Source organism: Muntiacus reevesi, chromosome X, assembly GCF_963930625.1.
Source record: "Muntiacus reevesi chromosome X, mMunRee1.1, whole genome shotgun sequence".
Classification (NCBI taxonomy): domain Eukaryota; kingdom Metazoa; phylum Chordata; class Mammalia; order Artiodactyla; family Cervidae; genus Muntiacus; species Muntiacus reevesi.
In genome coordinates this window covers 1,689,504-1,709,495 of record NC_089271.1, presented here as the reverse complement: position 1 = coordinate 1,709,495, position 19,992 = coordinate 1,689,504, and the positions used below count along the sequence as shown (strand labels likewise).

The 19,992-nt window shown below is 51.7% G+C and overlaps 1 protein-coding gene across 1 annotated transcript in view; it reads left to right on the top strand.

Moving 5' to 3' along the window:
* PRKX (protein kinase cAMP-dependent X-linked catalytic subunit) overlaps positions 1 to 19,992 on the top strand; it is a 62,946-nt gene that overhangs the window by 27,107 nt on the left and 15,847 nt on the right. Inside the window, exons 3-4 of the mRNA XM_065914888.1 lie at positions 8,475 to 8,738; positions 19,384 to 19,503. Of these exons, the coding sequence (XP_065770960.1) occupies positions 8,475 to 8,738; positions 19,384 to 19,503 (384 nt within the window). The remainder of the gene's footprint in view (positions 1 to 8,474; positions 8,739 to 19,383; positions 19,504 to 19,992) is intronic.

The window sequence follows — 19,992 nt, the reverse complement described above, 5'->3', positions numbered from 1 at the left end:
CCCAGTCCTATGGGATCGAGACCCTCGCGAGTGACCTCATTCGGCCTTCATGCTCTCTTTGAAATCCCATCTCCTAATACAGCCATATCGTTAGATCCTGGAGGGGTTAGCAGTCCAACATACGGGTTTGGGATGAGGCAGACAGTAAAAAAGAAAAAAAAAATCTGCCTGAAATGGCAGGAGATGCGGGGTTCCATCCCTTGCTTGGGAAGACCCCCTGGAGGAGGAAATGGCAACCCACTCCAGTATTCTTGCCTGGAGAGTCCCACGGACAGAGGAGCCTGGTGGGCTACAGTCCGTGGGGTCCCAAAGAGTCGGACATGACCCAGCGACTGACACTTTCACCATCCAGCCCAGAACACCAGCTTACTGACTTGCCAAGTGCAGGTCTTTTAGCCCATGAGGGTGTTGTCATAAGGTCCCTGAGGCTTGGGATGTTTTCCGTGGCTTATCACTTCAGAGACCAGGCTGTGTTTGAAAACCGTGACTGCGTCGATCCAGGACCAACAGGCTCTGGATGCGTCCCCATACAGAGCAGCGGGGAGAGGGGTCTGTGTGACCAGCCCTGGGAACGGACGGCAGGGGACGCCCAGGGCCACGGGGTGGAGCACGCAGTTGAGTGGGAAGAAACCAGGAGGCCAGCAGGTGTTGAATCCTCCCAGCTGCGCAGTTTTCTCTTAGAAGGAGTCACTTCTCCCAACATCTGCCTTTTCAAATACTGTCCAGAAACCCCAAGTAGGGTTCCTGGACATTTACATGAAGCTGCGTGGAGCACGGAAGATCACGCCAAAGAAAGACTCCAGTTTGAACTTTCTCTTGCGTGGTTTGGCACGTTTGCTCGGGGTGTTATCAGCAAGTTTGTGATTTGAACTGCTACTGGTTGCATTTTTCTGAAAACCAGCCAGGAGGTTCATTACGTAGATAATCAGACGACACTTCTCTGTTCTGGGATAAAGCCATTCCGAAGGTCAGTGCAGCCTGTGGAGACATAATTTTAGAAGAGCCGAGTAACTCAGTGTCCAGGGTGTAGAAGGATTGTGACGCTGTCAAGATTTCCCAGGGGAGGAAGGCTTCGGTACTGTCTGAAGAACGCAGAACTGTGTCTGCTCTGTATAGACATTGCTGGCATCAAAGAGTGGGACCTGGAAAAGGGAACGGCAACCCACTCCAGTATCCTTGCCTGGAGAATCCCATGGTCAGAGCAGCCTGGTGGGCTACAGTCCGTGGGGTCGCAAAGAGTCAGACACGGCTGAGCGACAGACACTTTCTGTTCTTTCGAGAGTGGCACCAGGACAGGTGTTCTCAGCACCGCTGACAATTTTAGGACTTAAGCCCAGGAGGCAGCATCTCTCTTAATCCTGAGAATTGCTCCGAGGAAGCAGGACGGGGTCAGGGGAGCAAGGTTATATAGAAGTTTTGCAACAGAGAGCAGGTCGTGTCAACATCAGAAGATGGTTGTTAATGAAAGAAATCAGATATCTGAAGTTAAGGAATTTAGTGTTTTTCTATGTATGGATGTGAGAGCTGGACTATAAAGAAACCTGAGCGCTGAAGAGTTGATGCTTTTGAACTGTGGTGTCAGAGAAAACTCTTGAGAGTCCCTTGGACTGCAAGGAGATCTAACCAGTCCATCTTAAAGGAAATCAGTCCTGAATATTCATTGGAAGGACTGATGCTGAGCTGAAACTCCAATCCTTTGGCCACCTGATGAGAAGAACTGACTCATTGGAAAAGACCCTGATGCTGGGAAAGATTGAAGGCAGGAGGAGAAGGGGATGACAGAGGATGAGATGGTTGGATGGCATCACCGACTTGATGGACATGAGTTTGAGCAAGCTCTGGGAGTTGGTGATGGACAGGGAGGCCTGGTGTGCTGCAGTCCATGGGGTTGCAGAGTCAGACACGACTGAGCCACTGAACTGAACTGAACTGGTGTGGAGGAAGATGCCAAGAATCTGGACTCACTGAAGTCGTTCCTTTATTCTGCATCTCAGCTACCTGAGGCCAGCATCCTGTGTGTTCACCTCCTGAGTTTCCTCAGGGCTCACCGTGGGGAGTGGCTGTAGTCTGATGGCTGCTAGAAAGCAGGTGCTCTTTCCTGAGTTCCCTTAGGAACTATCACTCATGACTGTGACATCCTTGGTTTACTGATAAGGCTGGAAATAATTCCATTTCTCACGAGTTTCCATAGAGGTTCATTGTGCAGGGTCATCAGTCAGATGTCACTGGGACCCTAGAAGACATTTCCCCATCAGAAAAGCCCTCTCTGAGTGCTAAGCTCTCCCATAAAAGAACAGCGAGGTTGTCATGCCTTTGGGATACTGTGTGCTTCTATTTGAGCATCACGGCAAGGAACAGGCTGGCTAGACAGAGACATGCCATGATGTGGCCCAGAGAAGGAGTGCATGCAGCCCAGAGAGAGAGACTTGTCTCGATTATAAATGATGGAAAAAAGACGGGCGTCTGGTCACCTGGTTTCTCTAGACAGTGATGCCAGGGAGGAAGACATGTTCCTGATCCTTCCAGGCTCTTCTGGCTGGTATAGGAATGACATGGACGTGAGACAGATGAACCAGGAGAACAAGCACACAAAAATTTAATCTCACATATACATGGGAGAGAGCTATGAAAATGGCCCAACGTGTAGCCTGCATGTTCAGTTGTGTCCCGACTCTTCGTGACCCCCATGGACTGCAGCCTCGCCATGCTCCTCTGTCCATGGGATTTCCCTGGCAAGAATCCTGGAGTGGGTTGCCAGTTCCTCCTCCAGGGGATCTTCCCGACCCAGGGATCGAAGCCGCCTCTCCTGCGTCTCCTGCATAGGCAGGCGGACTCTTTACTATTGAGCCAGCTGGGACTCCCCACATGGCCCTAACCCTCCCCTTAAATACCGTCTTCAGCTGAAGACAAAAGAGGATGTTGGGGGTAGTGGTTTGAGATATCAAAGAGGAGGAAGGGCAGTTGACATAGAGACAGGTAAAAAACAAAAGTTTTATAAATAAATGTTTGCTGGGCCAGGAGAGACATAGAGACCTAGCGTGAACTCTGGCCTCCAGGCTCTGTTCGCCCCACCACAGGGGGGCCGTATCCTATGCAGACATCTCTGCTGAAACTAGAGATTCCAGGACCAACACCTCTATCTCCGTTCTTTTAGGCAGTTCAGGGAGAAGGTCCAAGTTTTCTCTGGAGTTTGCTTGACTTTTTCTTGATTGTTTTCAGCTGGAGATAATCTGCATGCTGGAGAGATACTGGGGGAGGGCAGGTTTTGTTCCTTTTCCAGTAACAAAAGCCACAAACCACCCCCACCCCACCCCAAGCCCTCTTCCTGCCGCCTGCCTTCCGTCACAGATCTCAAGCCTTGATACCGGGAGCGGGACAGAGATACACAGGAACTGGGGAAGGAGAAACCCCTGGAAGTGGCTGCCACTGTGCTTCCTAAAGACGCGGGTCCCTGGGTAGCTCTGGCCGCAAGAGGCAGAAATCTAGCACTGCAGAAAGAAAGGCATTTGTAGGAGTGCAACAAAGTGACGTTAGTATATCACTGAGCATGCAGCCCTCAATGTGCATCACTACTGTAGACCGTTACTAGGCAACAGGTCCCGCTCAGCCGTTGGTCAGCTCTGCAGCGGCCCCGCCTACAAGCAACCAACTGTCCATGAGCGACCCTTAGTGGTCCTGCTCAGGCATGAGTTGGGGCCTCAGTGGGCTTAGCCCACTGGCAACAAACTATGAATGAGCACCCATCAGCAGTGCCGCTCAGCCATTGGTCGGTGCTGCAGAAGGACCCGCCCAGAAACAATGGTCAATAAGCGACCCTTAGTGGTCCTGCCCAGTCATTGGTTGATGCTTTAGTGAGCTCCGCCCACTGGCAACCAACTGCCAATGAGCAACCCTTAGTGGTCCTTTTGGTTGGCACCTCAGAAGGCCCCGCCCACAAGCAACCAACTGCCAATGAGCAACCCTTAGTGGTCCTGCTCATCTGGTGGACAGCGCCTCAGTGGGCCCCGCCCACAAGCTATTGGCATTGAGCAACCCTTCATGGATCCACTCAGCCATTGGTTGACTCTGCAGTCGGCCCCGCCCACAGGCAGCCAGTTGCCAATGAGCGACCCTTAGTGGTCCTGCTCAGCCACTGGTCGGCATAGCAGTGGCCTGCCAAGCAAGCATCAATGAACAGCTTAGTGATGCTGCTCAGTCATTGGACGGTACTGCAGTGGGCCCCGCCCACGAGCAGCCAACTGCCAATGAGAGACCGTTAGTGGCTCTGCTCAGCTATTGGACAGCACCGAGTGGGCCCCACCCACTGGCAAGCAAGCATCAAAGAACAGCTTAGTGATGCTGCTCAGCCATTGGACGGTGCTGCAGCGGCCCGCCCACAGGCCAACAGCTGTCATTCAATGATCGCCCATCAGTGAGGGCCTTCATCCAAAGGTGTGTGGACTGGTGGTCGTCGGGTGGACAGAGAGCGCATACGCGGGTCCTGGCCTTCCCCCGGGGGCCCTCCAGCTCACCCAGCCTTGGTCCAGCGGGAGAGCCCGGAGCGCCCAGAGAACAGGCAGCGGGTTTTGACTTGGGGGTGGGGGGCGCTCCAGGGTGCATGCCACGGCCACCCACTGGCTGGAGCCGGGACTTCAGGCCGCGGTGACCCTCTCCCCCATCCCTGGGTCTGTGATGTAGCTGCAGCGGGCGTCTGTCCTGGCTACCCTGCAGTCAGGGACCCCCATGGGACCCGTCTCCCCAGCCTGGACACCCTAGAAGCCTGGGGGTCTCCCTCCATCCCTGGGTCTGCGATATAACTACAACGGGCGTCTCTCCTAGCTACCCTGCAGTCAGGAACCCCCATGGGACCTGGTCTCCCCCATCTGGGCCTGAGAAGCCTGGGGGTCTCCGCCCATCCCTGCGTCCATGATCTAACTACAGCGGCGTCTGTCCTGGCTACCGTGCAGTCAGGGACCCCCATGGGACCTGTCTCCATCTGGGCACCCTGAGAAGCCTGGGGGTCTCCGCCCATCCTTGGTCCATGATCTAACTACAGCGGGCGTCTGTCCTAGCTTCCCTGCAGTCAGGGACCCCCATGGGACCCGTCTCCCCCATCTGGGCACCCTGAGAAGCCTGGGGGTCTCCGCCCATCCTTGGTCCATGATCTAACTACAGCGGGCGTCTCTCCTAGCTACCCTGCAGTCAGGGACCCCCATGGGACCTCGTCTCCCCAGCCTGGACACCCTAGAAGCCTGGGGGTCTCCCTCCATCCCTGGGTCTGTGATATAACTACAACGGGCGTCTCTCCTAGCTACCCTGCAGTCAGGAACCCCCATGGGACCTGGTCTCCCCCATCTGGGCCTGAGAAGCCTGGGGGTCTCCGCCCATCCCTGTGTCCGTGATCTAACTACAGTGGGCATCTCTCCTAGCTACCCTGTAGTCAGAAACCCCCATGGGACCCGTCTCCATCTGGGCCTGAGAAGCCTGGGGGTCTCCGCCCATCCCTGCGTCCATGATCTAACTACAGTGGGCGTCTGTCCTGGCTATCATGCAGTCAGGGACCCCCATGGGACCCGTCTCCCCCATCTGGGCCTGAGAAGCCTGGGGGTCTCCGCCCATCCCTGCGTCCATGATCTAACTACAGCGGGCGTCTGTCCTGGCTACCGTGCAGTCAGGGATCCCCATGGGAGCTCGTCTCCCCCCATCTGGGCTCCCTGAGCAGCCCGAGGGTCAGTTCAGTGATGACAGCAGGGCAGGGTCTGGGGCCTGGCCCTCAGGGAGCTGCCCGCTGAGGTCTGGCCCTTCTGAGCCAGGCCTGGGGCCCTGGAGGGTGAAATCTGCCTGGGGACCTGGCCCTTTTTTTTCAGAGCAGAGAATATAACACGTGTCTGGTAGAGATTTACCGGAACATTGTCCGCTGACCGTGACGTGACCTCAAGAGCGAAGGATGTGTGTGCGTGTGAATGTTCTCAGTCGTGTCTGACTCTTTGCCGCCCCGTGGACTGTCGCCCCGCCAGGCTCCTCTGTCCATGGGATTCTCCAGGCAAAAATCTGGAGTGGGTTGCCATGCCCTCCTTCAAGGGATCTTCCTGACCCCGTGACCCAGGGATCAACCTGTGTCTCCTGCATCGCAGGCAGATTCTTCACCCCTGAGCCACTTAGGAAGCCTGAAGAAAGATTCTGACATCAAGAAGTTGGCAAGAGCTAACCATGTCCACCCTTTACCTTCCATACAAAAGGGCTTTGCTGAAAGCTTGCAGTAACTTTGGGTTTCTTAAGGCACAAAGCACCCTTCTCCTTGTACAGCCCTGTAACAAACTTTTCTGTGTTCCAGACTCCAGTATTCTAGTATTGTTTGGTCTCACTGGGTATCAGGCAAGTGATCTTGCGTTTACAGTAACAGCTCCATCTGAGCGTAGCAGGCTTCCCAAGTGACCCGGTGGTAAAGAATGCCACTTGCAGATGCAGGAGACGCAGGTTCAATCCCTGGGTCGGGAAGATCCACTTGCAGAAGGGAATGGCAACCCACTCCAGTCTCCTTGCCTGGGAAGTCCCGTGGACGGAGGAGCCTAGAGGGCAACCCATAGGGTTGCCAAGAGTAAGGCAGGACTGAGCGACTCCGCGTCTGAGCCTAGCCTCACAGTCTTCACATTTAAATGCACATTTAGAGAAAGCTTGTATGCAGGACCCATACTTTCCTCTAACGGATAACCACGGTGGTGAGTGAAATAGACATTCATTTGAACATCAGAACAGTATGTTGTTTTTCCTTTTTGAAAGGCTTTCCTTGGACATAGAAAAGTTTTTCCTCTCTGCAGCCCATCTTTCTTCTTTATTTTTAACTTGCCCACCTTATGCAGCTTGTGGGATCTTAGTTCTCACACCAGGCTTTAAACCCACGTCCTCAACAGTGAAAGAAAGCACAGAATCCTAACCGCTAGACCACCAGCGAATTCCCTCATCTTTTTTTTTTTATTGCATAAACATACTTCCCTGTTGCTCACACGATAAAAAATCTGCTTGCAGTCCAGGAGACCTGGGTTTGATCCCTGGGTCAGGAAGATCCCCTGGAGGAGGGCATGGCAACCCACTCCAGTATTCCTGCCATGGACAGAGGAGCCTTGCGGGGTACAGTCCATGGGGTCTCAAAGAGTCAGACTTGACTGAGCAACTTAGCACATATACTTTCCTGACCACTGCACTAGATTACTTGTGATTTTCCTTCCAGTTATGTTTTGGGTCATTGCAAGCGATCTCCAGTGCTTCATCTATATATTGATCACAGTTTACTATAGGCAGACCTCAGAGATACAGCGAATTCAGCAGCAGAGCCCGTCAGTAAAGCAGATTAGTGCCGTAAAACAACTCACAAAAGAGGTTTTAGGTTTCCCAGTGCGTCTAAAAGTTTTGTTTGGGGGCTTTGTCATTCTTTTTTAGATTCCACGTATAAGTAATATCATACAGTATTTCTGTGATTCTGTCTGGCTTCACTTAGTAGGATCATCTCTTTCTTATGGGTACCTTTCCCAGGGCCGTATCTTATACAATTGCATTTATTCCAGTGTATGGAGAAGGGAATGGCAACCCACTTCAGTATTCTCGCCTGGAAAGCCCCGTGGACGGAGGAGCCTGGCAGGCTACAGTCCATGAGGTTGCAAAGAGTTGGACACATCTGAGCGACGTCACTTTTCATGACGTGTATACACAGACGCGAATACATGTCTGTGACTATATGTGTTGTCCAGTAGTTTGTGAACCCAGGGACTGCAGCACCCACTTTCCCATGACTGAGGGCCTTGCGCCGGCTGCTGAATCTACCAGGCTGTTCTGTTCTTCTCTCTCTTTCTCCAACACCTCTGTCACCTCTGCTTAGAGTCCATCACCCTCCTATGTAATGAAAACAGGAGTTGCAGAACCAAGGAAGTTGTTGTTCAGTTGCTAGCTGTGTCTGAGTCTTTGCGACCCCATGGTCTGCAGCACCCCAGGCTTCCCTCTCCTTCACCAACTCCCGGAGCTTGCTCAAACTCATGTCCATCCAGTCAGTGATGCCATCCAACCATCTCATCCTCTGTCATCCCCTTCTCCTTCCGCCCTCAGTCTTTCCCAGCATCAGGGTCTTTTCCAAGGAGTCAGCTCTTTGCATCAGGTGGCCAAAGTATTGGATGATGCTTCAGCTTCAGCATCCGTCCTTCCAGTGAATATTCAGGACCGATGTCCTTTAGGACGGACTGGTTGGGTCTCCTTGCAGTCCAGGGAACTCTCAGGAGTGTTCTCCAGCACCACAGTTGGAGAGCATCCATTCTCAGACGCTCAGCCTTCTGTGGTCCAGCTCTCACATCCACACGTGACTGCGGGACAGCCCCCGTGGCTCTGTCTTCACGTGACCTGTTCACGCAGCCGGCCTCCGTCCCCTCGCCACCGCAGCCTCTGTCCGGCCGGCCGGCCGGGGCGCGGCGCTCGGCCTCACTGTGACCCCCGCGCCTCCCCCGGTACAGGTTCTGGACGGGCCATGACGACCGCTTCCTCTACATGCTGATGGAGTTCGTGCCGGGCGGCGAGCTCTTCAGCTACCTGCGGAACCGCGGCCGCTTCACCAGCAACACCGGGCTGTTCTACGCGGCCGAGATCGTCTGCGCCATCGAGTACCTGCACTCCCGGGACATCGTCTACAGGGACCTGAAGCCGGAGAACATCCTGCTAGACAGGGACGGCCACGTCAAGCTCACCGACTTCGGGTTCGCCAAGAAGCTGGTGGACAAGTGAGTGACCGCTGCTCTCCCCCGAGTCCCCCCCTCTCCCCGCCCTCTGCCTGGGGCAGCCTCCACTCCGTCCTGTCTGCGGGGAGCTCCTTTCTGATGAGATTCCGCGTCTCGGCAGAAGTGATGGGCGGCTTCTCTGGTGGCTCAGAGAGTAAAGAATTTGCCTGCAATGCGGGAGACCCGGGTTCCATCCCTGGGTCAGGAAGACCCCCTGGAGAAGGGAAAGGCTACCCACTCCAGTATTCTTGGGCTTCCCTTGTAGCTCAGCTGGTAAAGAATCTGCCTACAATGCGGGAGACCTGGGTTCCATCCATGGGGTGGGAAGATCCCCTGGAGAAGGGAAAGGCTACCCACTCCAGTATTCTTGGGCTTCCCTTGTGGCTCAGCTGGTAAAGAATCTGCCTGCAATGCGGGAGACCTGGGTGTGATCCCTGGGTGAGGAGGATCCCCTGGAGAAGGGAAAGACTACCCACTCCAGTATTCTTGGGCTTCCCTTGTGGCTCAGCTGGTAAAGAATCTGCCTGCAATGCGGGAGACCTGGGCTTGATCCCTGGGTGAGGAGGATCCCCTGGAGAAGGGAAAGGCTACCCACTCCAGTATTCTTGGGCTTCCCTTGTGGCTCAGCTGGTAAAGAATCTGCCTGCAATGCGGGAGACCTGGGTGTGATCCCTGGGTGAGGAGGATCCCCTGGAGAAGGGAAAGACTACCCACTCCAGTATTCTTGGGCTTCCCCTGTGGCTCATCTGGTAAAGAATCTGCCTGCAATGAGGGAGACCTGGGTGTGATCCCTGGGTGGGGAAGATCCCCTGGAGGAGGGCATGGCAACCCACTCCAGTATTCTTGTCTGGAGAATCCCATGGACGGAGGAGCCTGGCGGGCCACAATTCATGGCAGAGAGTTGGCCATGACTGAGCAACTAACACTCACCCTTATAAGTGTTATCGTATAGTATTTGTCTTTATCTGACAGACTTCCATCTGTATGTCCATCCATATAGCTGCAGATGGCATTCTTTGATTCTTTTTCATGGCTGAGTAATGTCCCATCGTGCATATGTACCACATCTCCTTTATCCTTTCCTCTACTGATGGACAATGTGGAAGTTTCCACGCTTTGGCTGTTGTCTGTAATAAGGATGATGAAGTTTTAAGAGGTAGAGGTGTGTTATTTTGCCCCCACAAGCCCAGGACAATCTTACAGACAGACCCAGTGTCTGGAGGGTCCCCCAATCTTACAGATAGCCCCAGGACCGAGTCCTTCTGACAGTCCTTGGGGGTCACAGAGTCGGACACAGCTTAGCATGCAGAGGAGCATGCAGTACTGTATTTCCGAGGACAAAGATGTGTGTTCCCTTCCTCTGCACGATTTTACTAATTTAACGTCCTGAGGTTGCTATCGAGAGCTTTGCTGTTCAAAGCAAGTTCAACACAGACCTCCTGTGTCATTCCACATTTTTAAGGAGCTGTGTTTCAAAAAGTCAAACCAGGCGTACATGATTTCATTCACAAGTTGGTTTAATTCAGGATGTCCCAGATGGGACCATTTCAGCATATTGTCCACATCCGCGTCGACAGACTCTCCGTGAATATTTTTTGTCCACACCACACGACATGTGGGATCTTAGTTCTCCGATCAAGGATGGAACCTGCGTGCCCCCTGCTTTGGAAGCGTGGGGTCTGAACCACTCAACCCCCAGGGAAGTCCTCCATGAATCGTTGGTACTCAGGCTTTGAAGGTCCAAACACGTTTTCTCCTTTGGTGTATGTTTAAGGAGGGCACTGAAATTTCCCATCAGAAACTCTAGATGTGTGTTTATTGCCCGTGACGTTTGAAACGGTTGGAAAGAAAGCAGATTCACGTCTGTTTTTCAGTCCATGCATTGAGTGTGGGTTGTTACATTTATATTCAAATTAAAACCGGGTTAGAATTTCACTGTGTACAGTGAAAGTGCAGCTGGTGACTCCTTTATCAGAAGCTAGATCTGGAACAAACACCGATGGTGTCCATTCCTCTGACGAGTTGGGGTTGGTTCACGTGAGAACTGTTCCTCACGTGGCAGAAACATTTTATGGCAAACAATTGGGGAGCAGTTTTACATTAAACGAAATCAGTCCTAGAGGAAATTAATCCTGAATAGTCATTGGAGATGAGTCCTGGATATTCATTGGAAGGACTGATGCTGAAGCTGAAACTCCAGTACTTTGGCCACCTGATGTGAAGAGCTGACTCATTGGAGAAGAGGCTGATGCTGGGAGAGATTGAGGGCAGGAGGAGAATCGGACGACAGAGGATGAGATGGTTGGATGGGATCTCCGACTCAAAGACATGAGTTTGAGCAAGCTTAGGAGTTGGTGATGGACAGGGAAGCCTGGCGTGCTGCAGTCCATGGGGTTGCAAAGAGTTGGACACGACTGAGCGACTGAACTGAACTGATTTACATTAAATAACTCATGTCTGATGGTTTTGAGACAGGGGCCATCCTGGGGTTAATTTTTCTGATGCAGTTAAAAGTCAATGTCATCTTCCCCTATAGAATTTCATCACTTAACATGGCTAAGAATAAAATGGAGTGGTTTGTGTCTCAGCTGGGAAAGAATCCACCTGCAGTGCGGGAGATCCGAGTTCAATCCCTGGGTTGGGAAGATCTGCTGGAGAAGGGAAAGGCTACCCACTCCAGTATTCTGGCCTGGAGAATCCCATGGACTGTATAGTCCACGGGGTCGCAAAGTTGGACAGAACGGAGTGATTTTCACTTTCAGTTTATGTAGAAGCGTGCAGGTAGCTTTAAACACTGGTTTTATTCTATGATAGTGGTGATGCCACCTATTGGCAGTGTTGGGTATAAAGTCCACCCTTTTTAAAAAAAAAATTATTCTTTTTGGCTGTACTGGGTCTTCATTGCTGTACTTAGGTGGCTCAGCTGGTAAAGAATCCACCTGCAATGCAGGAGACCCCAGTTCAATTCCTGGATCGGGAAGATCCACTGGAGAAGGGAAATGCCACCCACTCCAGTATTCTTAGGTTTCCCTGGTGGCTCAGCTGGTAAAGAATACACCTGTAATGCGGGAGACCTGGGTTCCATCTCTGGATCAGGAAGATCTCCTGGAGAAGGGCATGGCAACCCACTCCAGTGTCCTTGCCTGGAGAATCCCATGGGCAGAAGGAGCCTGGCGGGCTGCAGTCCATGGGGTCGCAAAGAGTCGGACGCGACTGAGCAGATTACACAGGTCTTTCTCTAGTTGTGGCGAGCAGGACCTCTCTCTGGTTGTGATCCGTGGGCTCCTCTTGCAGTGGCTTCTCCCGTAGTGGAGGACGGGCTCTAGAGCGGGATGGCTCACGATGGCACGCGGGCTTTTCACTGCCCTGAGTGATGTGTGATCTTCCTGGAGCAGAGATGGGACCCAGGGGACAAAGCAAGCAAACAGGGGTGATGATTACCTGTGACCAGCTCCAGTGGTGGATTCCCAGTCTCTGAACTTCCAGGGAAGGCCAGTTTTTTTTCTTTTAAATCAATTAATTAACTTTACTTTTAAAATTTTTACTTATTTATTTTTGTTTCTACCAGTTTATTGCTACCAACCCATCTCCCTGAACCCTCATGCATGCACGGTTAGTCAGGTAACCCCATGGACTGCAGCCCGCCAGGCTCCTTTGTCCGTGGGCTTTTCCAGGCAGGATTACTGGAGTGGGAGGCCATTTCCTTCTCCACAATGTATTTTTTAATTGAAGGACAATTGCTTTACAGAATTTTGTTCTTTTAAATTTATGTATTTTTAATTGAAGGACAATACTCTGTAGTATTGTCTTGGTGTCTACCAAACATCCACACGAACGTCCTGTTTTTTTTTTTCTCCAAAGTAATTTTGTTTGTTTGGAAGCCTGATGCCAACAAACTGTCCGTAAAATGCTTCACAGATGCGCTGGGTGATAACTTTGCCCGACCATCACCGGTTCCCAGCTGAGAAATCTGTGGTTCTGAGAGGTGAGACGGTCTGCCCACATCCCCACAGTTGCCAAGCGATAGTGCTTTATGAGTTTCTGGCTAAGTTTATTTCTGTTACCACGAGCCTCTGTTAATGGAAGCACCTCAGAGGGGCAGTGAGGCATGAAGTGCACCTACGGGGACCACTTGTCTGCCTTGGACTTGTGATTTTGCCCATTTCCAGCAGGTCGGATTGAGTGTGGTGTAGGTTAGGTTGTGGTCACCCCTGTGTTCGCTTGCGTTGCTTATCTCATTTGTGAAATGAGAGTTGTTCCTACCGTGTAGGGTGACAGGTAAGGATGGATGGATATGCTCATTGCAAAGTCTTTCCTAAAAACAGTTCCAATCAGGTAGTGAATGTTGAGTAGAAAGTCAGTGCTTCTGAGTTTATCACGTCCGCCCTCAGGGCACCAACGTCATCTCCATAATTGTCACCGTCACTTTCATCACTGCTCCCAGCATCATCAGCATCAGTACCATTATCAATATCACCACCATCATCACCGTCAACATCACCACCATCATGTCAATATCACCATCAACATCACCATCATTATCGTCACCACCATCATGTCAGTATCACCACCATCATCACCATCAACATCACCATCATGTCAATATCACCACCATCATATCAGTATCACCATCAACATCACCACCATCATGTCAGTATCACCACCATCATCTCCGTCAACATCACCACCATCATGTCAATATCACCATCATATCATTATCACCATCAACATCACCACCATCATCACATCAATATCACCACCATCATCTCCGTCAACATCACCACCATCATATCATTATCACCATCAACATCACCACCATCATGTCAATATCGCCACCATCATCATATCATTATCACCATCACCACCATCATGTCAGTATCACACCATCATATCATCACCATCAACATCACCACCATCATGTCAGTATCACACCATCATATCATCATCACCATCAACCTCACCACCATCATGTCAATATTGCCACCATCATCATATAATTATCACCATCACCACCATCATGTCAGTATCACACCATATCATTATCACCATCAACATCACCATCATGTCAGTATCACCACCATCATCTCCGTCAACATCACCATCGTCATATCAGTATCACCATCATCATGTCAATATCACCACCATCATCACCGTCAGTATCACCACCATCATGTCAATGTCAGCACCATCATCATCAATGTCACCATCAGTATCACCACCATCATCATATCATCACCATCAACATCACCACCATCATGTCAATATCACCACCATCATCACCATCAGCATCACCATCATGTCAATATCACCAGCATCATCACCATCAACATCACCATCATGTCAATATCACCACCATCATATCATTATCCATCAACATCACCACCATCATGTCAATATCACCACCATCATCTCCGTCAACATCACCACCATCATGTTCATATCAGCACCATCATATTATCACCATCAACAAAACCACCATCGTATCAACATCACCACCATCATGTCAATATCGCCACCATCATCACCGTCAACGTCACCACCATCATGTCAGTATCACCACCATCATATCATTATCACCATCAACATCACCACCATTATCACATCAATATCACCACCATCATCACCGTCAACATCACCACCATCATGTCAATATCACCATCATCACCACCATCGTTATCATCACCACCATCATCACATCAGTATCACCACCATCATCACCATCAACATCACCACCGTCATGTCAATATGACCACCATCATCACCATCAAGGTCACCACCGTCGTCACCATCAACATCACCACCATCATGTCAATATCACCACCATCATCACCGTCAACATCACCACCATCATGTCAGTATCACCACCATCATATCATTATCACCATCAACATCACCACCATCATCACATCAATATCACCACCATCATCACCATCAACATCACCACCGTCATGTCAATATGACCACCATCATCACCATCAAGGTCACCACCGTCGTCACCATCAACATCACCACCATCATGTCAATATCACCACCATCATCACCATCGTTATCATCACCACCATCATCATATCAATATCACCACCATCAAGGTCACCACCGTCATTATTGTCACCACCACCATCGCCATCAACATCACCACCATCAGTATCGTCACCCCCATCATCATGACCACCATCGTGGTCACTCTCCTTTGCTGTGGACTGCTTTTATGTTCCTCCAGAATCCCTGTCTTAAAGCTCTACCCCCAACCCCCCACTGTGGCTTTATCTGGAGATAGTCTTGTTGCCAGGGAAATTAAGGTCAGGTGACGTCATGGCAGTGCGGTCTTAAAACTGCAGGACGTGTGACCCCGTGAGACATTTATTACCGCCCCCAGTTCTGGAAGTCCACGATCAGCCTGCTGGCTGACCTGAGTTCTGATGCCAGTCTCTTCCTGGCTCATCCTCACCGTGTCCTCCCGTGGCAAAGAGAAATCTCTGTCCCCCTCCCTCTTCTAACAGGGACACGAGTCACGGGCTTAGTCCCAATCTTCTCGTGATTACATCTTGCATGACCCTGTTCCAAGCAAGATCACATTCACGGGTACCAGGCTTTCGTTAGGACTTTGGGGTTGAACACAGCTCATCCCATTATGGCTGCCATGGTGGGCACTTGGGAATGTGAACGTAGCACCAGCTGGACGTCTGTTTTCCAGGGCAGCCTCCCTCTCCTTGGATAACAGCCTCCTACCCCGTGAATGTGTTAGTCGCTTAGTCGTGTCCGACTCTTTGAGACCCCGCGGACTGTAGCCCACCAGGCTCCTCCGTCCATGGGGTTCTCCAGGCAAGAGTACTGGAGTGGGTTGTCATTTCCTTCCCCATGGACTGTAGCCCCGCCAGGCTCCTCCGTCCATGGGATTCTCCAGGCAAGAGTACTGGAGTGGGTTGCCATTCCCTTTTCCAGGGGATCTTCCCCACCCAGGGATCAAACCCGGGTCTCCCGCATTGCAGGCAAATTCTTTACGGTTTGAGCCTCCCGGGAAGCCCCCTGTCGTGGTGGAAATGCTAACACTGAGAAAAGTAACACCCGTGGGTATCACCTTGCCTTCTCTCCACGAGCTGAGTGAGTGAAAAAGAGAACACCAGAGCTTCGATAATTCACAGCCTGGACCAGCACTTTTCCACCAGCATCGGAAGCTGTTTCTGTCGTTGGCTTTCCATATTTCCCGCAGTCAGAAGCTTGTTTCTATCGGTGTATGCCTCTGTGCCCAAGAGGATTGGGGGAAGTTTTTAAGTATAGAGAATTCTCTTAAGAAGACAACTCTTCCTGCTTTTCAGTAACGGCTACGAACGTGGGTGTACACAAGTCTTTTCAACTCCCAGCTTTCTGTTTTCCTTGGGGATGTTAACTGAGGACTGACATTTCTGGGCCTTGTGGAAATTCTGTTGTAGCGTTTCACGGAACTGGAATACTGCTTCGAGATGTAAAGTTTTAAGAAATTCTGCTGCATTCTGGAGCTCTCTCAAGAAAATCTATGCCTCTCTAGCTCCCAGGAAGCGTGCAGCCTATTTGGAAAAAGGTTTTGCTTCTAACAGATATGGAGAAGGAAATGGTAACCCACTCCAGTATTCTTGCCTGGAAAAGTCCATGGACGGGGAAGCCTGGCGGGCGGCAGTCCATGGGGTTACATGAGTGAGCATGTGTGTGCCTGAGGTTGGAGGGAGATGGGTTGGTAGCAATAAACTGTTAGAACTAGAAGAGAGAAAGAAAAGGTGTCAGGCTACCTGAGTCTACTTGGGAAACTGCTAAGTCACACAGCCTTCGACGTGTGGGCCCCTGACCTGAGGTTGCCGCCAGACAGGGACTCAGCTTTCTGCCTGCAAGCGGAGACGCGGGTATAGTTACCTGCTACCGCCTCCAGCTGGTCTGGACCTCACAGCTGAGCCCCAGACTTGCAGCTGTGGTCAGGCAACCTTGGACGTGCCCGCAGGCTGGAAATATAGCACAAACGGGATCGGGCAGCAGAACTAAAGAACTTCGAGAGCCAAAGCAGCGAGCTGGTGCTAGTGCTTCTTAAAAAAAACGCCTGCTGGTGCAGGAGATTTAAGAGACCGTTTCTCTGCTGGGTTTGTCTTTGCTGGTTGGATCTCCGGCTTTCAGCCCGACGTGCTGTGTTGTTGTTCAGCCGCTGAGTCCTGTCCGACTCTTTGTGACCCCACGGACTGCAGCACGCCAGGCCTCTCTGTCCATCACCAACTCCCGGAGTTTGCTCAAACTCATGTCCATGGAGTCGGTGATGCCATCCAACCATCCCATCCCCTGTCGCCCCTTCTCCTCCTGCCTTCAGTCTTTCCCGGCATCAGGGTCTTTTCCCTGCTGTCCTCTAGGTGGAGCCAAAAGCTAACTTTTCTGCAGGTCTCAGCTCATCTAGGGGAGAAAATCCTTTCTAAAGTTCTCAGCCCCGTTTCTACCGCAAACATCCCAGAGCCCCTTAACCTGAGGATTTTTAAAAGCCGCTGCCGATACTGACGGGACAGTGAACCCACAAAAGGTCAGCACACACTTTAGACCTTTTGCAGAGAGGGCAAAAAAGATACTTCACTGATGTTTTGCCTTTCCTCTCGGAGAAGAGAGCCAGCTCGTTTATTTATAAAGCAGACATACGGGTTCCTGACAGTCACTTCCAGGCACAGCAGGCTTCATGAGTCGGTGGCTTGAATCTTTTTTCACATCGTTTTATGGGGAATTAGGACTGTGAGGGTTTTGCTTCCGAGCAGCGAAGGGGATCACCAAGAACAACACATGGCCGTGATAACAGGACTGTGACTTCGAGTCTGTTTTGCTTAATGAGTGTTTATAAAAGGAAGCAGGGCTTTCCCGGTGGCTCAGACCATGAAGAATGTGCCTGCCAGCGCAGGAGACCCGGGTTTGATCCCTGGGTCAGGAAGATCCCCTGGAGGAGGGAACATCCACCCACTCCAGTGTTCCTACCTGGAGATTTCCGGGGACAGGGGCGCCTGGTGGGCTGCAGTCCACGGGGTCGCAGAGAGTTGGACACGACTGAGTGACGTTCATCATTTCGTCATGATCATAAAAGGAAGAGATAGTCAGGGAAGACAAGGTTACTGTCTTTATATATGGGGTAGGATAAAGACAAGGACCCGCTGGACAGCACGGGGAACTCTGCTCAATGCTCTGTGATAACCTTATGGTTCCCAGGGGGAAGGATGGGGGAAGGGATAGTCAGGGAGTCTGGGATGGACATGGACACACGGCTGTGTTTAACATGGAGAACCAGCAAGGACCTGCTGGACAGCACAGGGAACTCTGCTCAATACTCTGTAATAACCTGATGGTCATCAGGGGGAAGGATGGGGGAAGGGACAGTCAGGGAGTCTGGGATGGACATGGACACACGGCTGTGTTTAACATGGAGAACCAGCAAGGACCTGCTGGACAGCGCAGGGAACTCTGCTCAATACTCTGTAATAACCTGATGGTCACCAGGGGGAAGGATGGGGAAGGGATAGTCAGGGAGTCTGGGATGGACATGGACACACTGCTGTGTTTACCATGGAGAACCAGCAAGGACCTGCTGGACAGCACAGGGAACTCTGCTCAATACTCTGTAATAACCTTATGGTTCCCAGGGGGAAGGATGGGGGAAGGGATAGTCAGGGAGTCTGGGATGGACATGGACACACTGCTGTGTTTACCGTGGAGAACCAGCAAGGACCTGCTGGACAGCCCAGGGAACTCTGCTCAATACTCTGTAATAACCTGATGGTCACCAGGGGGAAGGATGGGGGAAGGGATAGTCAGGGAGTCTGGGATGGACATGGACACACGGCTGTGTTTACCATGGAGAACCAGCAAGGACCTGCTGGACAGCATGGGGAAGTCTGCTCAATACTCTGTAATAACCTTATGGTTCCAGGGGGAAGGATGGGGGAAGGGATGGTCAGGGAGTCTGGGATGGGCATGGACACACGGCTGTGTTTAACATGGAGAACCAGCAAGGACCTGCTGGACAGCACAGGGAACTCTGCTCAATACTCTGTAATAACCTGATGGTTCCCAGGGGGAAGGATGGGGGAAGGGACAGTCAGGGAGTCTGGGATGGACATGGACACACGGCTGTGTTTATCATGGAGAACCAGCAAGGACCTGCTGGACAGCACAGGGAACTCTGCTCAATACTCTGTAATAACCTGATGGTTCCCGGGGGAAGGATGGGGGAAGGGACAGTCAGGGAGTCTGGGATGGACATGGACACACTGCTGTGTTTATCATGGAGAACCAGCAAGGACCTGCTGGACAGCACAGGGAACTCTGCTCAATGTCACGTGGCAGCCGGGATGGGACGGGAGTTTGGGGGAGAATGAATGCATGTGTATGTGTGGCTGAGTTCCCTCACTGCCCACCTGAAACCATCACAGTATTGTTCATAGGCTGTATGCCAACACGAAGTAAAAGTTAAAACCCTTAAATTGGAAAAGAAGTTTTATAGAAGGAAAGAAGTCACAGAGGACAGTGTTGCCATGTTTATCTCCGGGGCTGGGGTCTTAAGTCTCTGCGTAGGTCAATTCAGTGATGTAACCTCCCCGCTCCTGAGATGCAATCACAGCTGAGTTCTGTGGACATCCCCCTCCCTCTTCTCTTCCCACAGGACGTGGACCCTCTGCGGGACCCCCGAGTACCTGGCTCCCGAGGTCATCCAGAGCAAGGGCCACGGCCGAGCGGTGGACTGGTGGGCGCTCGGCATCCTGATATTCGAGATGCTCTCGGGGTGAGTACCGCTTGCGTGGGGAAGGTGCCTGCAGCTCCCCGCCCTGTTCACTTGCTCTCGGGGGGCTCAGCCCCCGGGATTTGATGCATGGGGGGTCAGCGGACGGACATACTTGGAGTGGTGTCTTCTGACAGTTTCCCACTGTGTGTGATGACGCTGTGAATGACCATTCGGTTTGCTTTCAAAAGAGGAAACGGCAGGAGCTGGGAGGACCAGCAGGGCACGTCTGGTGCGATGTTTTGTCGCGAAGTGTCCCTGTCTGCCATGAATATATGATTCATTACCCACCTGTCACTGTGGAGTGATCCCCAGAGCTGGGTGTGATGTTAGCCGCTCCGTCGTGTTCAACTCTTGGAAACCTCATGGACTGTAGCCCACCAGGCTCCTCTGTCGTGGGATTCCCCAGGCAAGAACACTGGAGTGGGTTGCCGTGCCTCCTCCAGGGGGTCTTCCCGACCCAGGGATGGAACCCAAGTCTCCTGCATTGCA